Below are 22,946 nucleotides of genomic sequence, written 5' to 3'. Positions count from 1 at the left end.
AGGCTACCTGACAGACGCGCACACACACAAACACTACCTTTTGACAATTGTTCATTCATTCATTCCCTTCCTGACAATTTCAAGTGCAGTTCAATCAGTTTCATTCAATCTACTTTATATTGGCCACACACACAGCAACACCGGATTGATTCCAGTAAATAATGTTTATTTTGTGTGAGGCGCTATGAAGCAATAGAGAGCATGTTTAATGTTATACTGAACAAACATAAATACAACATGTAAAGTGCTGTTCCTATGTTTCATGAGCTGAAATAAAAGAGCCCAGAAATGTTCCATATGCACAAAAAAGTGCACAAATTTGTTTACATCCCCATTAGTGAGCATTTCTCCTTTGTCAAGATAATCCATCCAGCTGACAGGTCTGGCATATCAAGAAGCTGTTTAAACAGCATGATCATTACATAGGTGCACCTTGTGCTTGAGGACAATAAGGCCACTTTAAAATGTGCAATTTTGTCACACAACACAATGCCACAGATGTCTCAAGTTGAGGGCGTGTGCAATTGGCATGCTGACTGCAGGACTGTCCACTAGAGCTGTTGCAAGAAATTGAATGTTCATTTCTCTACCATAGCCACCTCCAACATCATTTTATAGAATTTTGCAGTATGTCCAACTGGCTTCCCAAACGCAGACCACGTGTAACCACACCAGCCCAGGACCTCCACATCCAGCTTCTTCACCTGTGGGACCATCTGCATGCTCGTTGTTCTCACCAGGGTCTTAACCTGACTATAGTTAGGCATCGTAACCAACTTCAGTGGGCAAATGCTCACCTTTGATGGCCATTGGCACGCTGGAGAAGTGTTCTCTCCAGATTAATCCCAGTTTCAACTGTAGCGCGCAGATGGCAGTGGTGTGGACGAGTGGTTTGCTGATGTCAACGTTGTGAACAGAGTGCCCCATGGTGGCGGTGGGGTTATGGTATGGGTAGGCATAAGCTACGTACAACAAACACAATTGCATTTTATCGATGGCAATATCAATGCACAGAGATATCGTGTCAAGACCCTGAGGCGCATGGTCGTGCCATTCATCTGCCGCCATCACCTCATGTTTCAGCATGATAATGCACAGCCCCATGTCACCCCTCTGTACAGAATTCCTGGAAGCTGAAAATGACCCAGTTCTTCCATGGCCTGCATACTCACCAGACATGTCACCCATTGAGCACGTTTGGGATGCTCTGGATCAACGTGTACGACAGCGTGTTACAGCAACTTCGCACAGCAATTGAAGAGGAGTTGGACAATATTCCACAGGCCACAATCAACAGCCTGATCAACTATACACAGGAGGTGTGTTGCGCTGCATGAGACATGGTTGTCACACCAGATACTGACTGGTTTTCTGATCCACGCCCCAACTTTTTTTTTTTAAAGGTATCTAACCAACAGATGCATATTTGTATTCCCAGTCATATGGAATCCATAGATTAGGGCCTAATATATTTATTTAAAATTGACTGATTTCCTAATATGAACTGTAACTCAGTAAAGTCTTTGAAATGGTTGCATTTATATTTTTGTTCAGTGCGTACGTACGTACGTACGTACGTACGTGTACACACACACACACACACAAACACACACACACACACACTTGCAATTAATGTGATTGAGCAATGCTTGAGAAGTACTCCAACATGTCTCCAATGGTAAACTCCATGGTAATTCCAGACCCAGGGTAGCAACGGCCAATCAAGCCTTCAAAATGCTTGTACTGACGGATGAACTCATCCTGCATGGAATGCCACACCACCTAGTGGAGAAAGTGGGGAATTCATTCAACTGTTGTACAAAGAACTTGGATCAACCATGACAACACCTTTACATTACCAGCTGTTCAACTGAACAGAATGTTTGTATTATAAACTGCTAGATTGTCTGTCACCTGTAACAGGCTCTCCTCCTCACACAGATGCTTGTCCACCTTCTTGTACAGGTTGTCCAGTCCCTTCTTTACCTCCTTGCCGGGGTACTCCTTGATCACTTTACGCAGCTCCTGTTTGTTGAACGCCAGCTGGTAGCTCACCTCATCCTCACGTACGCCCTGGGCCACACGTGCCTCCACTCCCTCAAAGAAGTGCTGCAAAGCATAGAGGGGCATAACTGATTAGCTGTGTGTATTGTTTGATTCTATATGTTTCACATACGTTTCGAATATGTCTGAAATATCTGATAGCTCTAATTAGTTATATTTATCATACAAATGTATAGATTAAATACAAACATGAAACAAATTCAATTCAGTTTCTACACCCTTGGCGCACTCCCTCACAACACTTTAACATTGCCAAGTATAAACCCTTTCTCACATTGAGTTTCTCTAGGGGCTGTCCCAGGGAGTTGATGACATAGGACTGCAGGTGGTCTGTGTACTTGTGTTTGGCCTCTCGCCTCTCTGTCTCCAGGCAGGAGATCTTAAGGTGGGACAGTGTGGAGAAGATGTGGTGGAAGTTCTCCATCATCACCACGTCACGGGGCGTCTTCTGACTCTCATTGGCCACTTTCTCCACTGGAAACACCCCACAGCAAGACCAACACCAATCAGAGCACTGCTTCCCAACCATCACACAGATTAGAAGCCAACCACATGACTCTATTTAACTTGTCCACCAAATCATGAGCAAATATTAGACCCACCATTCATGAAGACAGCTCTGATAAGTTTGACATATGCCTTGTCCAGATCTCCTCTGCGCTCTGCATTACGGAAGATGGTTTCAGCCAGCTCAGCAAACTCCTCAAACCCAGCGACAAAGGGCAGGATGCCCACCTTGCTCTTTTTAGAGATCTTAACCTCCTCCATCTGTCTGATCTGACCCGACTGAGACGGAAAAATAACTGGTTCACACACAGCTAATAGTCTAACAGTACTAGATACACAGATCAACAGATTCCTTTAAAAAATGTTGACGTGAGCGCTACTCACAATGCACTTGTCAAAGTTCCTTTTGACGGTGACCAGCACGTTGCCGAGGGTGGTGCTGAGGTAGGAGGCTGGGTCCACATTTTCTGCCGTCCACACGTGATGACTCATCTTCACCAACATGTACAGGGAGTGGAAACTGTCAATCTTGTCTCCCAGAGCGATGAGGCTGTTAAGTTCTGTCTCAATGCTCTGGAAGACCTTGTTCATCATCAACCGCACCATGTCCTTCCTGAGGAGGCCCAGACAGGTGATAAGACAGAAAGAAAGAGAATATGGGAAAAGTGAAGAGGATAGCAGAGAGGTGGACCATGAATGACATGTGGACTTGTCATATTTGTTGCATGTTTAGTGCCCCTAGTACTATTGATGGACATTAAGAGCATATAGTAAATGTCAGTAAGAAATGAGAAGCTAGCTACTCACTCAGTCGATGATATGAAGTGTCTGTATTCCCCTGGAGGTGGCTGTCTGGAGGGCACCACCCCATCTGATTCCTCCACTTCTACCTGATAGAAAAAAACTGTGGTTAATCGAAAGTTGTTCATAATCTCACTTGCAAACACTCAGCCAGTCAGATTAGCATGTAATTTACCTGAGCCAGGGTGGGGTGCTGCTGTAGCTTGAAGAACTTGCTGATGAAGTCTTGTTCTGCTAGACAGAGAGGCTCTAGCTCACTAAGAACCTGCTCAAAGATCTACAAAGAGAGAGACACCTAAATCAATTGATCAATATAAATTAAAAAAAACACAAAACAAATTACGCATCTAAAATGAGAAAGAGATTAACAAAAACCCACAGGTAGTATCTGCACGATAAAGACTGTAGTATGGTGGCTATGGTTCTCTCAGTGACTATCACCTTGTCAAACTTGGTCCTGTCGGCCACATCCAGGTCTGAGGCAGACATGTTGCCCATGTCCAGCAGAGAGGAGGACTGGGAGCGCCTGCTGCTGGAGCCCTGCACTGCCAGCTTATTCAGACTGGAGGTGGAGCCTGTCAGCTTCCCGGAGCTGCCATGCAGGCCTGGGGCACGAGAGAGGTAACAGTTGAAAACATGTTCAAACCACAGGCTAAATACTAGTCTCTGGAACACTGCCCTATCTATAGCCCCTGAGACCAAAGCTGCATTCACATTGACTTATTTTCAAAGCAGAGCAACTGTGCTGTTGAAAATAAATAACTTTGTGGCATCTGAAAAAGTGTGCCACAAAGCACATGTGAATATGCATCTTCAAAACATGTTTGTTTAGCAGTAATTACACATAACATGAACAGCTGAGAGAGAAGAAAATATGAAACATTTAAATGTGTGCTTGGTAATAAAGACCATTTGTAAGAGTTCAAATTAATCTTATTATGGATGTTGGACATTCATTATCAGAGAAACTTGCTGGATATGTTGACCTCAATGTATTATTTTGTATTGTGAATGAGTAGTATCCTATGCCACAAATACAGAATATACATGCTTATTGTTTTTGTCTGATAGATGTTAATTTATGTGCTCTATAAATGGAAGGTTGGGTGTACTCTATGCAGAAGAAGTCTGTAGGGGAGGAGGGTTCTGAGCAGGGGGAAGGGGGTCCTGGCTGTGCTGCAGTATCAGGGACATAGTAGTGGGGAGCAGGTGGGTAGGGGTGTGGGCAGGTTACAGATGTGGGACTGCATGACCCACATGGGATACTTACTTTCCGTTTCCTGTTTGAGAGCACTCTCTTTCCGCGGAAGCGTGGCTGGCGAACGGTTAGAAAGGCAGGCATCAGAGACAGAGACATGTTAGGCTCATGACATGCAGCATGGGGGCACGTTAAGAGGTCAAAGGTAACAGACTGACATGCGCTACAAAGTCTGTAATTGCCCTGAAGACAGCCTTTTGGAAAACAAATGTTTTGTTTATTTTGTTCTGTAGAAGAAAAAAACGGAAATTCTGAAAACGGAAAGCAGAGCCTTGTACTCCTGCCAAACCAAAGCTCCCTCAATGAAAAGGTTGTGTTTCAGAGCATTGAAATATAAACACAATGGCTTGCGAAAGTATTCACCCCCTTGGCATATTTCCTATTTTGTTGCCTTACAACCTGGATTAAAATGGATTTTGTTGGGGGTTTGTATCATTTGATTTACACAACATCTCTACCACTTTGAAGATGCAAAATATTTGTATGCGAGAAACAAACAAGAAATAAGACAAAAAAAACAGAAAACTTGAGCGTGCATATATATTCACCCCCACAAAGTCAATACTTTGTAGAGCCACCTTTTTCAGCAATTATAGCTGCAAGTCTCTTGGGGTACAGTGGGGGAAAAAAGTATTTGATCCCCTGCTGATTTTGTACGTTTGCCCACTTACAAAGAAATGATCAGTCTATAATTTTAATGGTAGGTTTATATGAACAGTGAGAGACAGAATAACAACAAAAAAATCCAGAAAAACGCATGTCAAAAATGTTATAAAATGATTTGCATTTTAATGAGGGAAATAAGTATTTGACCCCTCTGCAAAACATGACTTAGTACTTGGTGGCAAAACCCTTGTTGGCAATCACAGAGGTCAGACATTTCTTGTAGTTGGCCACCAGGTTTGCACACATCTCAGGAGGGATTTTGTCCCACTCCTCTTTGCAGATCTTCTCCAAGTCATTAAGGTTGAGGCTGACGTTTGGCAACTCGAACCTTCAGCTCCCTCCACAGATTTTTTATGGGATTAAGGTCTGGAGACAGGCTAGGCCACTCCAGGACCTTAATGTGCTTCTTCTTGAGCTACTCCTTTGTTGCCTTGGCCGTGTGTTTTGGGTCATTGTCATGCTGGAATACCCATCCACGACCCATTTTCAATGCCCTGGCTGAGGGAAGGAGGTTCTCACCCAATACTTGACAGTACATGGCCCCGTCAAATGAAGCGGTGAAGTTGTCCTGTCCCCTTAGCAGAAAAACACACCCAAAGCATAATGTTTCCACCTCCATGTTTGACGGTGGGGATGGTGTTCTTGGGGTCATAGGCAGCATTCCTCCTCCAAACACGGCGAGTTGAGTTGATGCCAAAGAGCTCCATTTTGGTCTCATCTGACCACAACACTTTCACCCAGTTGTCCTCTGAATCATTCAGATCTTCATTGGCAAACTTCAGACGAGCATGTATATGTATTGTTGAGCAGGGGGACCTTGCGGGCGCTGCAGGATTTCAGTCCTTCACGGCATAGTGTGTTACCAATTGTTTTCTTGGTGACAACGGTCCCAGCTGCCTTGAGATCATTGACAAGATCCTCCCGTGTAGTTCTGGGCTGATTCCTCACCGTTCTCATGATCATTGCAACCCCACGAGGTGAGATCTTGCATGGAGCCCCAGGCCGAGGGATATTGACAGTTCTTTTGTGTTTCTTCTATTTGCGAATAATCGCACCAAATGTTGTCACCAAGCTGCTTGGCGATGGTCTTGTAGCCCATTCCAGCCTTGTGTAGGTCTACAATCTTGTCCCTGACATCCTTGGAGAGCTCTTTGGTCTTGGCCATGGTGGAGAGTTTGGAATCTGATTGATTGCTTCTGTGGACATGTGTCTTTTTTACAGGTAACAAGCTGCGGTTAGGAGCACTCTCTTTAAGAGTGTGCTCCTAATCTCAGCTCGTTACCTGTATAAAAAGACACCTGGGAGCCAGAAATCTTTCTGAATGAGAGGGGGTCAAATACTTATTTCCCCTCATTAAAATGCAAATCAATTTATAACATTTTTGACATGCGTTTTTCTGGATATTTTTGTTGTTATTCTGTCTCTCACTGTTCAAGGAAACCTACCATTAAAATTTTTGACTGATCCTTTCTTTGTCAGTGGGCAAACATACAAAATCACAGGGGATCAAATACTTTTTCCCCCCACTGTATGTCTCTATAAGCTTGGCAAATCTAGCCACTGGGACTTTTGCCCATTCTTCAAGGCAAAACTGCTCCAGCTTCTTCAAGTTGGATGGGTTCCGCTGTTGTACAGCAATCTTTAAGTCATACCACAGAGTTTCAATTGGATTGAGGTCTGTGCTTTGACTAGGCCATTCCAAGACATTTAAATGTTTCCCCTTAAATCAGTGTAGCTTTAGCAGTATGCTAGGGTCATTGTCCTGCTGGAAGGTGAACCTCCGTCCCAGTCTCAAATCTCTGGAAGACAAACAGGTTTCCCTCAAGAATGTCCCTGTATTTAGCGCCACCCATCCTTCCTTCAATTCTGACCAGTTTCCCAGTCCTTGCCGATGAAAACCATCCCCACTGCATGATGCTGCCACCACCATGCTTCACTGTGGGAATGGTGTTCTCGGGGTGATGAGAGGTGTAGCATTTATGCCAGACATAGCGTTTTCCTTGATGGCCAAATAGCTCAATTTTAGTCTCATCTGACCCAAGTACCTCCTTCCATATGTTTGGGGGAGTCGCCCACATGCCTTTGGCGAACCTCAGACGTGCTTGCTTATTTTTTTCTTTAAGCAATAGCTTTTTTCTGGACAATCTTCCGTAAAGCCTAGCTCTGTTGAGTGTGCGGCTTAAAGTGGTCCTATGGACAGATACTCCAATCTCCGCTGTGGAGCTTTGCAGCTCCTTCAGGGTTATCTTTGGTCTCTTTGTTGCCTCTGATTAATGCCTTACTTGCCTGGTCTGTGAGTTTTGGTGGGCAACCCTCTCTTGGCAGGTTTGTTGTGGTGCCATATTCTTTCCATTTTTTAATAATGAATATAATGGTGCTCTGTGGGATGTTCAAAGTTTCAGATTTTTTATAACCCAACGCTGATCTGTACTTCTCCACAACTTTGTCCCTGACCTGTTTGGAGAGCTCCTTTATCTTCATGGTGCTGCTTGCTTGGTGGTGCCCCTTGCTTAGTGGTGTTGCAGAATCTGGGGCCTTTCAGAACAGGTGTACAGTCGTGGCCAAAAGTTTTGAGAATGACACAAATTAATTTTCACAAAGTCTGCTGCCTCAGTTTGTATAATGGCAATTTGCATATACTCCAGAATGTTACGAAGAGTGATCAGATAAATTGCAAAGTCCCTCTTTGCCATGCAAATGAACTGAATAAAAAAAAAAAAACATTTCCACTGCATTTCAGCCCTGCCACAAAAGGACCAGCTGACGACATGTCAGTGATTCTCTCGTTAACACAGGTGTGACTGTTGACGAGGACAAGGCTGGAGATCACTCTGTCATGCTGATTGAGTTCGAATAACAGACTTGAAGCTTCAAAAAGGAGGGTGGTGCTTGGAATCATTGTTCTTCCTCTGTCAACCATGGTTACCTGCAAGGAAACACATGCCGTCATCATTGCTTTGCACAAAAAGGGCTTCACAGGCAAGGATATTGCTGCCAGTAAGATTGCACCTAAACCATTTATCGGATCATCAAGAACTTCAAGGAGAGCGGTTCAATTGTTGTGAAGAAGGCTTCAGGGCGCCCAAGAAAGTCCAGCAAGCGCCAGGACCGTCCCCTAAAGTTGATTCAGCTGCAGGATCGGGGCACCACCAGTACAGAGCTTGCTCAGGAATGGCAGCAGGTAGGTGTGAGTGCATCTGCACGCACAGTGAGGCGAAGACTTTCGGAGGATGGCCTGGTGTCAAGAAGGGCAGCAAAGAAGCCACTTCTCTCCAGGAAAAACATCAGGGACAGACTGATATTCTGCAAAAGGAACAGGGATTGGACTGCTGAGGACTGGGGTAAAGTCATTTTCTCTGATGAATCCCCTTTCCGATTGTTTGGGGCATCCGGAAAAAAGCTTGTCCGGAGAAGACAAGGTGAGCGCTACCATCAGTCCTGTGTCATGCCAACAGTAAAGCATCCTGAGACCATTCATGTGTGGGGTTGCTTCTCAGCCAAGGGAGTGGGTTCACTCACAATTTTGCCTAAGAACACAGCCATGAATAAAGAATGGTACCAACACATCCTCCGAGAGCAACTTCTCCCAACCATCCAGGAACAGTTTGGTGATGAACAATGCCTTTTCCAGCATGATGGAGCACTTTGCTATAAGGCAAAAGTGATAACTAAGTGGCTCGGGGGACAAAACATCGATATTTTGGGTCCATGGCCAGGAAACTCCCCAGACCTTAATCCCATTGAGAACTTGTGGTCAATCCTCAAGAGGCGGGTGGACAAAAAAAAACCCACAAATTCTGACAAACTCCAAGCATTGATTATGCAAGAATGGGCTGCCATCAGTCAGGATGTGGCCCAGAAGTCAATTGACAGCATGCCAGGGCAGATTGCAGAGGTCTTGAAAAACACTGCAAATTGACAATTACATGAAGTTGATGCAAAGAGTCTATCAAAGCCTTTGACACTTATGAAATGCTCATAATTATACTTCAGTATTCCATAGTAACATCTGACAAAAATATCTAAAGACACTGAAGCAGCAAACTTTGTGGAAATTAATATTTGTGTCATTCTCAAAACTTTTGGCCACGACTGTGTGTGTGTGTGTATATATATATATATATATATATATGTGTATATATATGTATACGTGACAGATCATGTGACACAGATTGAACACAGGTGGACTTTATTTAACTAATTATGTAACTTCTGAAGGTAATTGGTTGTACCAGATCTTATTTAGGGGCTTCATAGCAAAGGGGGTGAATACATATGCACGCATCATATTTCCGTTTTTTATTTTTTTGAATTTTTTGAAACAAGTAATTTTTTTCATTTCACTTCACCAATTTGGACTATTTTGTTAATGTACATTACATGAATTCCAAATAAATATCCATTTAAATTACAGGTTGTAATGCAACAAAATAGGACAAACGCCAAGGGGGATGAATACTTTTGCAAGGCACTGTATATTGATTGAGTGCCGATTCAATTCGTATTGCAAAACATTAGCGTTATAGTGTGATTGACTTTTGAAGGCAATGTTTCTGCGTTCGTGGAGACTGCATTCACGGTAAACGCTGCATATGTCAGCTCAAACAGAAATAACATTGAAATTTCAACCATGTTACAACGCAGATCTTCCGCGCTAGGGATTGACTCGAGCCCTTACTTTAATATATATCAGTTTACTTTACAGGAAAACTTAAATTAGTGTTTTTATTCTTCTTGTAATGTTTAGGATCTCCAGTTGGTCTTAAAACACTCAAATAGTGAAGTCATACTCTGAAGTCAGAATGAGTAGTAGGGATAATATCAGGCTTTGGTTTATGTCATGGCTTCATACAGTAAGCAGCCAAATAGGGAAATAACATTGAGCAAAACACCAGCTAGCAACACTGAGCAGGACAATGACATGACACAGGGGCATTTCCTAGGAAGTGAAAGGCTACGAAACAGGAGGCAGTATTACCAGGTAAGTACATGTTTGCTGAAATGAACCATGCAGAAAAAGCTGGTCAAATATTGAACAAAATTACACACACACTTACCTGAAAATCAAACCACATACGGTACACACACGTACGTACGTACACACACACACACACACACACACACACCACAAATACAAACTATACGCAACAACCCAAGGGAAAAACAACAACTAATTGGCTAAACACCTCAAACAAACCACAAGGCTACACAGAGAAAAGAAAAGACAAACAATCACACACACACATCCCACATTTAACAAAAACACTCAAGGTCTTACCAAACTTATTTCCCTTCCCCTCTTTGGCTGTGCCCGCCATTTTGATCTTCGCCACCTCAAAGAAATCTTTGATTTCTCGTTCATATAATCTGGTCATGTAATCAACATAAGTCTGAAAATGGGGAGAAAATTCAAATATATTGTTTAATTGTCATGAAATGCAATAAGACGTTATCGTTGTGCTGCTGGTGATGATGATATAAATAGAGATGTAATAGTGGCGCTGATCATAATAATGATGATACCTGATGGAGGCACTGATGATACCTGATGGAGGCACTGATGATACCTGATAGAGGCACTGATGATACCTGATAGAGGCACTGATGATACCTGATAGAGGCACTGATGATACCTGATGGAGGCACTGATGATACCTGATAGAGGCACTGATGATACCTGATAGAGGCACTGATGATACCTGATGGAGGCACTGATGATACCTGATGGAGGCACTGATGACACCTGATAGAGGCACTGATGACACCTGATAGAGGCACTGATGACACCTGATAGAGGCACTGATGATACCTGATAGAGGCACTGATGACAGCTGAGAGGCACTGATGACACCTGATAGAGGCACTGATGACACCTGATAGAGGCACTGATGATACCTGATAGAGGCACTGATGATACCTGATAGTGGCACTGAAGACACCTGATAGTGGCACTGATGATACCAGATAGTGGTAATGATGATGATGTTTCACGACAAAGCCACTCACCCTGGACAGGCCTTCGTACTTCTCTCTCTGGGTGTTCTTGAGCCACTCCATGAGCTTGGCGTAACGTAGCAGGTCCCTGTGTAGGGGGTTGTGTTTAGGCAGGGTCAGCTCTGCCATGTGCTGGGACAGCATGGAGCTTTGGTCATGGCCCTGGATGTAGGCAGCACAGGGAATTAACAAGCGCTTGACAAATGGAGAAACATAAACTCTCAGTTTCACACACAGGCAGAGAGAGACTGACTTTGACCCTCTTGAACCATTTAGGGACATCCCCTGCAATCATGGGGATTGGGGACATGTATGGCCTAATACACCATTAAAACTGGTGTTAGTAGAAGATTAACCATTTAATATAAAGTCAGCAAAAAAATAAACATCCTCTCACTGTCAACTGCGTTTATATTCAGCAAACTTAACATGTGTAAATATTTGTATGAACATATCAAGATTCAACAACTGAGACATAAACTGAACAAGTTCCACAGACATGTGACTAACAGAAATGGAATAATGTGTCCTTAAACAAAGGGGGAGATCAAAATCAAAAGTAACAGTCAGTATCTGGTGTGGCAACCAGCTGCATTAAGTACTGCAGTGCATCTCCTCCTCATGGACTGCACCAGATTTGCCAGGTCTTGCTGTGAGATGTTACCCCACTCTTCCACCAAGGCAACTGCAAGTTCCTGGACATTTCTGGGGGGGAATGGCCCTAGCCCTCACCCTCCGATCCAACAGGTCCCAGACGTGCTCAATGGGATTGAGATCCGGGCTCGTCGCTGGCCATGGCAGAACAGTGACATTCCTGTCTTGCAGGAAATCACGCACAGAACGAGCAGTATGGCTGGTGGCATTGTCATGCTGGAGGGTCATGTCAGGATGAGCCTGCAGGAAGGGTACCACATGAGGGAGGAGGATGTCTTCCCTGTAACGCACAGCGTTCAGATTGCCTGCAATGACAACAAGCTCAGCCCGATAATGCTGACACACCGCCCCAGACCATGACGGACCCCCCACCTCCAAATCGATCCTGCTCCAGAGTACAGGCCTCGGTGTAACGCGCATTCCTTCGACGATAAACACGAATCCATCCATCACCCCTGGTGAGACAAAACCGCTTCTCGTCTGTGAAGAGCTCTTTTTGCCAGTCCTGTCTGGTCCAGCGACGGTGGGTTTGTGCCCATAGGCGACCTTGATGCCGGTGATGTCTGGTGAAGACATGCCTTACAACAGGCCTACAAGCCCTCAGTCCAGCCTCTCTCAGCCTATTGTGGACAGACTGAGCACTGATGGAGGGATTGTGCATTCCTGGTGTAACTCAGGCAGTTGTTGTTGCCATACTGTACCTGTCCCGCAGGTGTGATGTTCGGATGTACCAATCCTGTGCAGGTGTTGTTACATGTGGTCTGCCACTGCGAGGACGATCAGCAGTCCGTCCTGTCTCCCTGTAGTGCTGTCTTAGGCGTCTCACAGTACAGACATGGCAATTTATTGCCTTGGCCACATCTGCAGTCCTCATGCCTCCTTGCAGCATGCCTAAGGCATGTTCACGCAGATGAGCAGGGACCCTGGGCAACTTTCTTTTGGTGTTTTCCCGAGTCAGTAGAAAGGCCTCTTTAGTGTCCTAAGTTTTCATAACTGTGACCTTAATTGCTGTAAGCTGTTAGTGTCTTAACGACCGTCCCACAGGTGCATGTTCATTAATTATTTATGGTTCATTGAACAAGCATTGGAAACAGTGTTTAAACCCTTTACAATGAAGATCTGTGAAGTTATTTGGATTTTTACAAATTATCTTTGAAAAACAGGGTCCTGTAAAAGGGATGTTTCTTTTTTTGCTGAGTTTACTCTTAAGTCCATATCCCAGACCTTAGCATTCAAAATCAAATAACTTCATTGCCAATAACATGTGTTTCATTTGCTGCTAAAATTCCCATATCAGTGGGTTCCCTCATATTCTACCATTCTCAGTCTATTTACTTGCTATTGGTGCTGCAACCAAGCATGCAGGCAGAGCAGACAGGCAGAGGTATAATGACTTGGCACTCCAGCACAGCACACTGACAGTCAGTTCAAGAAGAACCAAGGCCTTCAATGAAGGAGGAAAGTCTGAGGCACTTCCGAGGCTTTTAGACCCATTGAGATGAAAGAGGAAGGTTAGCAATCTAGTCACGAGCAGCACAACCCATACGGTTATTAATGCGTTTTTGCAACAAAAAACACGGGTGTGTAGATAAGAAAGGCCATAGTTTAGAGTGGAGGGTCAAGGGGGGGTGCTGTGAGGGTACTACTCACTGGAAGCGACATACAGGAGGACCTATAGAACTGAGGGATGGTCATTTTGAAGTGACTGAAGTGGTTGAACTGACAAGTACAGGGCCAGAGAGCAGAGAGATCAAAGTGGGTGGTTTAGAGTGAGGCAGAGAGTGAAGAACAGGAGGACCAGAGCAGTACTGGAAGAAAACAGGATAGAGACAGGATCAGAGGAGTTAGAACTTAACCAGGAAGTGGATGAGGAGGACAGAAAGAGCTGCCTGCCAAAACGAGGAAAGACTAAAATACTGTAACAAGAAACACATATATAGTGCACTGTTATGCCTGGTATCTAGTCATGAATGCTGTTCAGGTGTCTGTGTTTTTAATTTAAAATCAGAATAAAAATCTTGAGACCATTGTGGACTAGCAAAGTGTTACCGTGGTGTGTAGATTACCTGGTGGACGAACACGTTGTTGAGGTGGTTGGTGAGGCGCCGGGCAAAGGTATCTCTGAGCTCAGTGAACAGGTGCTGCTGCTGCTTCACAGCCATCAGTTTCTCATGACCTGGTCTGAGTGCCACGTTCATGCACTGCAGTAGAGCCTCAGAGGCATTGATACAGGCCTCAATGCCTTTGGAGGAGGAGAGGTCTCCTTCCTGCAGGGCCCTGATGTGTCCCTTCGACAGGTCCATGTAGTTCTGAGAGACAGGCATTCATCATTCAACGTCATCTCAATAAACCAAACCAACTGAAACATGAAACCCCTCCTCAACCCCATCCTCACCACCAGGAACTGGATCTCGTCCAGGAGCTTGCCGTTGTTGGTGTTGCTGATCTGGATGAGGCGGTTGCTCTGGGAGATCTGGTCCATTTGCTCCTTGACGCTCTGCAGCATCTCCTCATAGCTGCTCATCTTGCCCTCGATGGTGTCCACCTCTGACAGAGCCTCGTCCAGCAGCTGCATCAGGATGTTCACCTGCTTCTCAGATGCCATGATGGAGTGGATGTTGGCCTGGGATTAAGGGGATTATGGGAGATAAATAGGACTCATCTTTACATCTGTGCCATTTTAGCATCTGTGACAGCATGGGCGGCGCCATTGTGGCTACAACCAATAGGAATCCTCACCCAGTTGACTACTTTAACCTGTTAGGGCTAGGGGGCAGCATTTGCACGTCTGGATAAAAAAAATGTACCCGATTTAATCTGGTTACTAATCCTACCCAGTAACTAGAATATGCATATACTTATTATATATGGATAGAAAACACTCTAAAGTTTCTAAAACTGTTTGAATGGTGTCTGTGAGTATAACAGAACTCATTTGGCAGGCAAAACCCTGAGACATTTTCTGACAGGAAGTGGATACCTGATGTGTTGTATTACGTTTAAACCTATCCCATTTAAAAACACAGGGGCTGAGGAATATTTTGGCACTTCCTATTGCTTCCACTAGATGTCACCAGCCTTTACAAAGTGTTTTGAGTCTTCTGGAGGGAGATCTGACCGAACAAGAGCCATGGAACGATGATGGTCCATTAGACACCTGGCGCGCGAGTTCATGTTGGGTACCCTCGTTCCAATACGTTATAAAAGAGTATGCATTCGTCCACCTTGAATATTATTCATGTTCTGGTTAAAAAAGGCCCTAATGATTTATGCTATACAACGTTTGACATGTTTGAACGAACGTAAATATATTTTTTCCCCTCGTTCATGACGAGAAGTCCGGCTGGCTTAGATCATGTGCTAACAAGACGGAGATTTTTGGACATAAATGATGAGCTTTTTTGAACAAAACTACATTCGTTATGGACCTGTGATACCTGGAAGTGACATCTGATGAAGAGAATCAAAGGTAATGGATTATTTACATAGTATTTTCGATTTTAGATCTCCCCAACATGACGTCTAGTCTGTATCGCAACGCGTATTTTTCTGGGCGCAGTGCTCAGATTATTGCAAAGTGTGATTTCCCAGTAAGGTTATTTTTAAATCTGGCAAGTTGATTGCGTTCAAGAGATGTAAATCTATAATTCTTTAAATGACAATATAATATTTTACCAATGTTTTCTAATTTTAATTATTTAATTTGTGACGCTGACTTGACTGCCGGTTATTGGAGGGAAACGATTTCCTCAACATCAATGCCATAGTAAAACGCTGTTTTTGGATATAAATATGAACTTGATAGAACTAAAAATGCATGCATTGTCTAACATAATGTCCTAGGAGTGTCATCTGATGGAGATTGTAAAAGGTTAGTGCATCATTTTAGCTGGTTTTATGGTTTTGGTGACCCTGTCTTTGACTTGACAAAACATTACACACAACTCTTGTAAATGTACTGTCCTAACATACTCTAAATTTATGCTTTCGCCGTAAAACCTTTTTGAAATCGTAAAACGTGGTTAGATTAAGGAGATGTTTATCTTTCAAAGGGTGTAAAATAGTTGTATGTTTGAAAAATTTGAATTTTGACATTTATTTGGATTCAAATTTGCCGCTCTTGAAATGCACCTGCTGTTGATGGAGTGCACCACGGGTGGCACGCTAGCGTCCCACCTAGCCCATAGAGGTTAAAATGGCGGACGCTTAGTGGAAGCCCTCAATGGCGCTGACCATGCTAAGACAGCCTTTTGGCCACTAGAGGCCTCTATCATTCTCTATGGGCAAACCACACTAATGTGCTCAACCATAGTACAATGGTCAGTGTAGTCAGTATATGTCAGCCAACTCAAGTCTATGTTGTAGCCTTGTATCAAGAAGACCCAAGGCTCCATGGCTGTCTACTCACCCCATCCAGAACCTGTAGCTCTTTGGAGAGTTTCTCAGCGAAGGCCTCAGCGTTAGAGATGGCGTACTCGCACACCTCCATCATGCCCTCGATGTCTTGCTCCTCACGGGCATTCAGCTCCTGGTAGTCATCCAGAGCATCCTCGTCACCCCCGGCAACACTTTGACTCTCACCACTGGGGGCTGACTCTAAACCAGGGATGGAGAGGATGGTTTAACATTGTGCTGAGCGCATACAGCACAGTACACACACATGAAAACAAACAAACATCAACCTGCTATTCGTTCAATTATATCATCAAAAAACACATATACACTATATAATATAACAAACTAAACAAAAGCAGAACAGACAATTATTATTCATACAGTAGCACCCATTCAACAGCCACTCACTTAATAGCCAAAGGCGACAAACAATTGCAACAGCTTTCAAAGATGTGTGAGTCCACTATGAGAATGGTTATTCATCAGTGAAATCACAATGGAGAGGAAATGGGAACAGAAGTTAAGTGCTACCAACCTTCCGCTTTAGGAAGCTCTGGCCAGTGAGAGTTTAAGAGAGAAGAGTAAGAATAAAGACGTGTTAAGCCACACCAAGGTCAACTCACATCTTACACAGACACTTCAGGTTGAGTTCAGGAGATTGGAAACAGGCAAGAAAGAAGAGTCTCATAGATGCAAGGCACAGGGGACAGCGAGGGTCACTAGAAAAAACACAAGCTTTTGTCATACCTTCCAGCAGCTGGGAACTGACATTTACAAACTCCACCTTCTTCCGCAGGTAACGCTGATTCAGCTTCCAGATGCAGGAGATGAAGGAATTCTTCTCAGCTGTGCTGCTGGCCACCCATCGATACACCTTCTCAAAATGGAGGTCAAACTCTGGGTTCTCCTGAATGACAAGAACAGCAGAGATGCCAAATGTCAATATCAAACAAATTAGCAGGGGGACAAAGCATAAGAGGAAAGGAAGACAAATAAGAATGGCCATAGGGAGTGGAAGAGGAGGAGAGAAAGACAAAGTTATGAGAAATGACATTCAGGCAGTGAGAGGAAGATGAGAAAAAGTGGTCTTTCCCTGACCTTGCTGGCATCTTTTGCATCCACTTCAGCCAGATCCCTCAGTTCCCAGGCCATCTGTCGCTTGTAGAAATCCCCTTTGTCTGACTTCTTCACCTTCACCACCCTCACCTGCACGGGCCTCTCTGTGGTGACTGGGGTAGAAACATCAAACAGTTATAATACTGATCTGTGGATCCATTTATAACTAGTAATTTCAGTGAAATCACTGTTCAGAGACATTTGATTCTGATGTTAAATCTCTGACAGTGGTTTTCATGTTTTGAATGTGTACATTATTTCACACTGATATGGTGAAATTAGCTGATTTATGTTAGACTTTAAAGGCATTTATGCTCTACCTGTGGCACACAGGAAGCAGTTCTTCTTCTTCTTCCCCGCCTTGCAGACATTGACAATGCTGAGGAGACGCTCATCGTTGGGCGTAAAGATGTCCCTCTGGAGGGCGTGCTTGATGGCTGTCATTGTGGTGACTGTAAAATATAAATCAGACAGACTTATGCTGCTTTCACAACAGCTGGGAACTGGGAAATCTCAGACTTCCGACTTCAGTGTGTTCAAGGCAACTGGGAACTCGGTAAAAAATGGAATATCAAGTCGGGAACTCGGGCCTCTTTTTAGAGTTCCGACTTTCTGACCTGAAGATCACTGACGTCATGATTTGACCTCGTTTTTTACCGCTGAGTTCCCAATTGTCGCACCATTACTGCAAACATAACCTTTATGTGAAACCAACTAACGTTAAACATAATTAATGTTTGCTGCTGGAAAACACCATTGTACTCCTCCCAGTGGGGCACAGCCTATGACACTATAATTTACAAGTACAACTAGCTAAGTACCATATTCAAGATTTGTACCATAACATTTTCCGACCTTCCTAAAATATATATTATCAAGAACGTCTGCACCATTGACATCACAGTATTGCTGATCAATGGTGCAGTCAACTAAAGCAACAAAGGTTGGCTAACATTTAGCTATTAAGAGAGCTAAGAATGGTTCTGGGCGTGTCCAGCTACTAAACATGAGTCACATCACGATGTGAGGCCAGACAGCGTTTGTACACAAGTGCAATTAAGTTAGCTACATATGTCGTTCTGTAAGGTGAAAACAGTGCCCTTCTTCAGGCAGATAACGTTAGCTGTCTAGAAACGTATGAACACCACGCTAGCTTGGTGTCTTATCTTATTATTTAACTAGGCCAGTCAGTTAGGAACAAATTCTTATTTACAATGACGGCCTACCGGGGAACAGTGGGTTAACTGCCTTGTTCAGGGGCAGAACGAAAGATTTTCACCTTGTCAACTCGAGGTTTCGATTCAGAAACCTGTCGGTTACTGACCTAACGCTCTAACCACTAGGCTACCTCGGGGCGGCAGGTACCCTAGTGGTTAGAGCGTTGAACTAGTAACCGAAAGGTTGCAAGCTCGAATCCCCGAGCTGACAAGGTGAAAATCTGTCGTTCTGCCCCTGAACAAGGCAGTTAACCCACTGTTCCCCGGTAGGCCGTCATAGAAAATAAGAATTTGCTCTTAACTGGCTTGCCTAGTTAAATAAAATAAAAACCTACCGCCCCAAGTCTTATACACTTACCTCAAATGGGATACGAATAGAGAAAGTCATGTACAAGACTGCATTTAATCACTGTTTATTTTCATTTAAATGTGTTATTTTTCCAATCGCTATTAAACGAAAATGGTAAACAGTCTTCGGCCACTGCCCTGCTGTTTTTTGTTTCCGGGATGGGCTGGACCAGTCACGTGACGCAATACCGATGACGAGTCACATCACAACCTGCCTCTTTCAGTCTGGTCCTTTGTGAAGACTTTTCCATCATTCATGAAGAAACATAGCTTGTTTTTGAATAAATGTCAACATGTTTTTGTTGTGTATAGGCGGTACGTTTTCTGTAGGTTGAACACACAGGCCTATGTAGTTTACAGACACCAAGGTGAGACTCAATCCCCAGAATATCTAATCCAATTGCAAATTGAGGCCTACTGTAATTCATTTATGTAAATAAGTGGGAATTGTCTATTTTTCCAAGTTATTAGTGAAGAATCACATTAAATTGGCACAAACTCAAACATGTAGCCCTGATGTCACTCAGTGAAAGCACAAAATGTGTGTGTCTTTACTGAGTATGGTTGTGTGTGACTGTTCCTGACTCTATTTTGGTGACTGGCATGGACAATGTGCTGGCTTGTTTGATTTCTGCTGAAAGTGTTAGAATGACCTTTTCAGGACCAAATGGACACCACTTCTCACTTTTACAGCCTAGCTAGTCCCTGTGGACATGACACAACACATCGCTCTCTCCTCTCTGCCTACACCTCTGGTGAGACTCACACCAGGACCCAATTTCAATCAAAGAACATCAGGTGGCAACATTCATCTGTTTCCTTACTCACAGCTTTATGTAACATATAGATAACTATTTATGATAACAATTGTCTTATTAATTATCTATAATTTCAAATAGCTGGATAAGAATACTGAAATTTCTCAAAAACACATTATTTTGTCTCAATGCCCTGGACACACTAGACGAGCATCATTATACCAAATTAAGTGGGTGCTTTACATTATCTTTACTTTTGGGAGGATCTGTAAACCCCATCCACAAACTGTACAGGTCCCTCAGAGACATCTCATGATTCAATCAATTGTGTGGGTTGGTCAGATAATAGAGATAGTGTAATATAGTGAGGCAGTCCAAAGAGGTTGGGTTCCACAATTATGTTTTGTTTTCTACAAATACACATTTGTGTCTTGTCTCTGTCATTGTTGTCACATGTTACGTCGTTACGCTCACCTGCGTGTCATCACTCACCTGGACTCCATCACTTCCGATTACCTTCCCTATATATGTCACTCCCTTTGGTTTCTTCCCCAGGTGTTATTGTTTCTGTTTCTGTGTCATGGCTGTGCGTTGTCTGTGCGTTGTCTGTGCGTTGTCTGTGCGTTGTCTGTGCGTTGTCTGTGCGTTGTCTGTGCGTTGTCTGTGCGTTGTCTGTGTTTCTTAGTTTGTATTATGTTGTGTTTATTTATTAAAACACTCACTCCCTGAACTTGCTTCCCAACTCTCAGTGCACATCGTTACAATTGTATCATCGGTTCCCATTATCAATATTCACAATAACCAAGGTGGTTTAATGTGTTCATTTATTAGTATTTTTTTTTTGGGGGGGGGTCATTTTGAAATTTGCTGTAATGCTGATATTAGTGTGTCTTTTTGCTCTTCCACAGTAATTGGTTTAAAGGTTAATTGAACATGTCCTAACCAAAACATAGATGTGTGTCCTTATAGCCCCCGACTGTATCTAATTATTTTCAGTTCTAACATGTTGACCCAGAAGGATATGTTTCATATTTTTATTTATTTTATTTGATTTATTTCACCTTTATTTAACCAGGTAGGCAAGTTGAGAACAAGTTCTCATTTACAATTGCGACCATGACTAATATGAAATAGGAGATAATTGGAGACTAATATGAAATAGGAGATAACAAGATTCTAGTCCCAGAGGTCTGAAGCAGATTCAATGAGGTGAGTAATTCAGAAGTGTGTGAAAGAGGTCAAGACACTGGGGTAAGGGGTTTTAAAGGGTACAACCACACTTTAAGCAGCAGTTGTTAGTGCCTGTGTGTTTCTCGTCAAGTCATTTTCAGCTCTCTGGCATGGTTTGGGCCCAAGAGTACCCATGGCTCTCCTGGAGTCTTTAGAATGATGGCTCTTTGAGATAACTGGATGTTGGAGTTGGCGGTGTTGGATATCTGATTATAGGAGTGCACTAAGACGTACTGAGCTTCTCACATCCCTCAACAAGACTTTGAACACAGTTATTGCTTTAATATGAAAATAAATGATTAGTGTGATATTACATTTTGTTTTTAGAGAAGTGAAGTAGAGCAGTGTTTATACAGTAGCCTATATGCATTATCATTTGACACATTAAATAAAATACTGGTACACAATAATTTATTGTCCAAATTAATCTCATTAGGTCAAAGAGATGACAATAATTCCATAAAGGAATTGTGAATGCGTCAAATGAGCAGCTGAATAGGAGCGTCTTAAATCAGGGGTTTTCAAACTGGGGTCCGTGGCTCCCTTGGGGTTCTCAGAGGTACTGCAAGGGTCCGTGATTAAAAAAAATAATGATCTGAAAAAATAAAAATTGGGATTTTTTCAAATTATTGAATGAATATCGCTGGCTACAACATAATACCATTGTGGATACTATTTTTATGTCTCTGCGTCCAGTATGAAGAAAGTTAGAGGTAGTTTCACGAGCCAATGCTAACTAGCGCAATGACTGGAAGTTTACAGGAACAATTAGCAAGCTAGCTGTTCCGGTTCATCCGACTCTGGGGAAGTAGATAAAAGGCTTCCTTTTCAAAATTTTGAACGATCCCTTTAATATGGATGAAAATTACAGTCATTGAAGCTATACTGAACAAAAATAGAAATGCAACATGCAGCAATTTCAAAGATTACAGTTCATATAAGGAAATCAGTGAAGTTAAATAAATGTATTAGGCCCTAATCTATGAATTTCCCATGACTGGGAATCAGTGGAGGCTGCTGAGGGTAGGACGGCTCATAATAATGGCTGAAACAGAGCAATTGAAATGGCATCAAACACATGTATTTGATACCATTCCACTCTAGCCATTACCACTAGCCCGTTCTCCCCAATTAATGTGTCACCAACCTCCTGTGCTTGGAATACAGATATGCATCTATTGGTCACAGATACCTTAAAAAAATGGGCCTCACAATGGGTTTCAGGATCTTGTCACGTTATCTCTGTGCATTAAAATTGCCATTGATACAATGCAATTATGTTTGTTGTCCTCAGCTTATACCTGCCCATACCATAACCCCACCGCCACCATGGGGCACTCTGTACACAACGTTGACATCAGCAAACCGCTCGCCCACACGACGCCATACACGTGGTCTGTGATTGTGAGGTCGGTTGGACGTACTGCCAAATTCTCAAAAACAATGTTGGAGTTGGCTTATGGTAGAGAAATAACATTAAATTATCTGGCAACAGCTCTGGTGGACATTCTTGCAGTCAGCATGCTAATTGCATACTCCCTCAAAACTTGAGACATCTGTGACATTGTGTTTGTTGTGTGACAAAACTGCACATTTTAGAGTGGCCTTTTATTGTCCCCAGCACAAGGTGTAATGATCATGCTGTTTAATCAAGAGAATCTGCTAGATGACTAAAATGTAAAATGTAAATATTTTATTTACAGATCTCGTATAACTGTAGTAATTCATTTAAAAATACAACTGTTTTATATTGATGTCACAAATGCATCATTCGTACAGTTCTTCATTCAAAAAATGGTTATTTGTTACATTTGACTGTGTAAAACCTAGCAGTACTACTTATTTCTCTGAGAGTGAGGAGGATATATAGCGTTTTATAACAAAACATGATTATTTGTCTCTCTGAAATGAAACCATTAAGTGATAGATTTCAAACAA

At 43.0% G+C, this 22,946-nt stretch overlaps 1 protein-coding gene across 7 annotated transcripts; it reads right to left on the bottom strand.

The window, feature by feature from the left end:
* Nucleotides 1–145: 145 nt before the first annotated feature.
* On the bottom strand, nt 146–19,192 carry LOC106560275 (exocyst complex component 1). Of its 7 annotated transcripts, XM_014123003.3 has the most exons (19): nt 19,031–19,192; nt 17,776–17,907; nt 17,438–17,568; nt 17,087–17,246; nt 16,875–16,892; nt 16,353–16,540; nt 14,340–14,567; nt 14,011–14,253; nt 11,303–11,452; nt 10,575–10,686; nt 4,643–4,687; nt 3,814–3,977; nt 3,548–3,649; nt 3,379–3,461; nt 2,956–3,184; nt 2,667–2,850; nt 2,339–2,538; nt 1,915–2,109; nt 146–1,782 (listed from the first exon to the last, which is right to left on the bottom strand). In XM_014123003.3, the coding sequence occupies exons 2-19, from the start codon at nt 17,897–17,899 to the stop codon at nt 1,630–1,632; spliced, it is 2,709 nt and encodes a 902-aa protein (XP_013978478.1). In that variant the 5' UTR covers nt 17,900–17,907; nt 19,031–19,192; the 3' UTR covers nt 146–1,629. The 7 variants fall into 7 exon arrangements, with proteins under 7 accessions (XP_013978478.1, XP_013978481.1, XP_013978483.1 ...); XM_014123006.3 differs by lacking the exon at nt 4,643–4,687; XM_014123008.3 differs by lacking the exon at nt 11,303–11,452.
* Nucleotides 19,193–22,946: the final 3,754 nt, after the last annotated feature.

Source organism: Salmo salar, chromosome 10 (assembly GCF_965601325.2).
Source record: "Salmo salar chromosome 10, fSalSal1, whole genome shotgun sequence".
NCBI lineage: Eukaryota > Metazoa > Chordata > Actinopteri > Salmoniformes > Salmonidae > Salmo > Salmo salar.
Note: the sequence above shows the minus strand (reverse complement) of the source record. Positions and strands in the feature narration are given on the sequence as shown.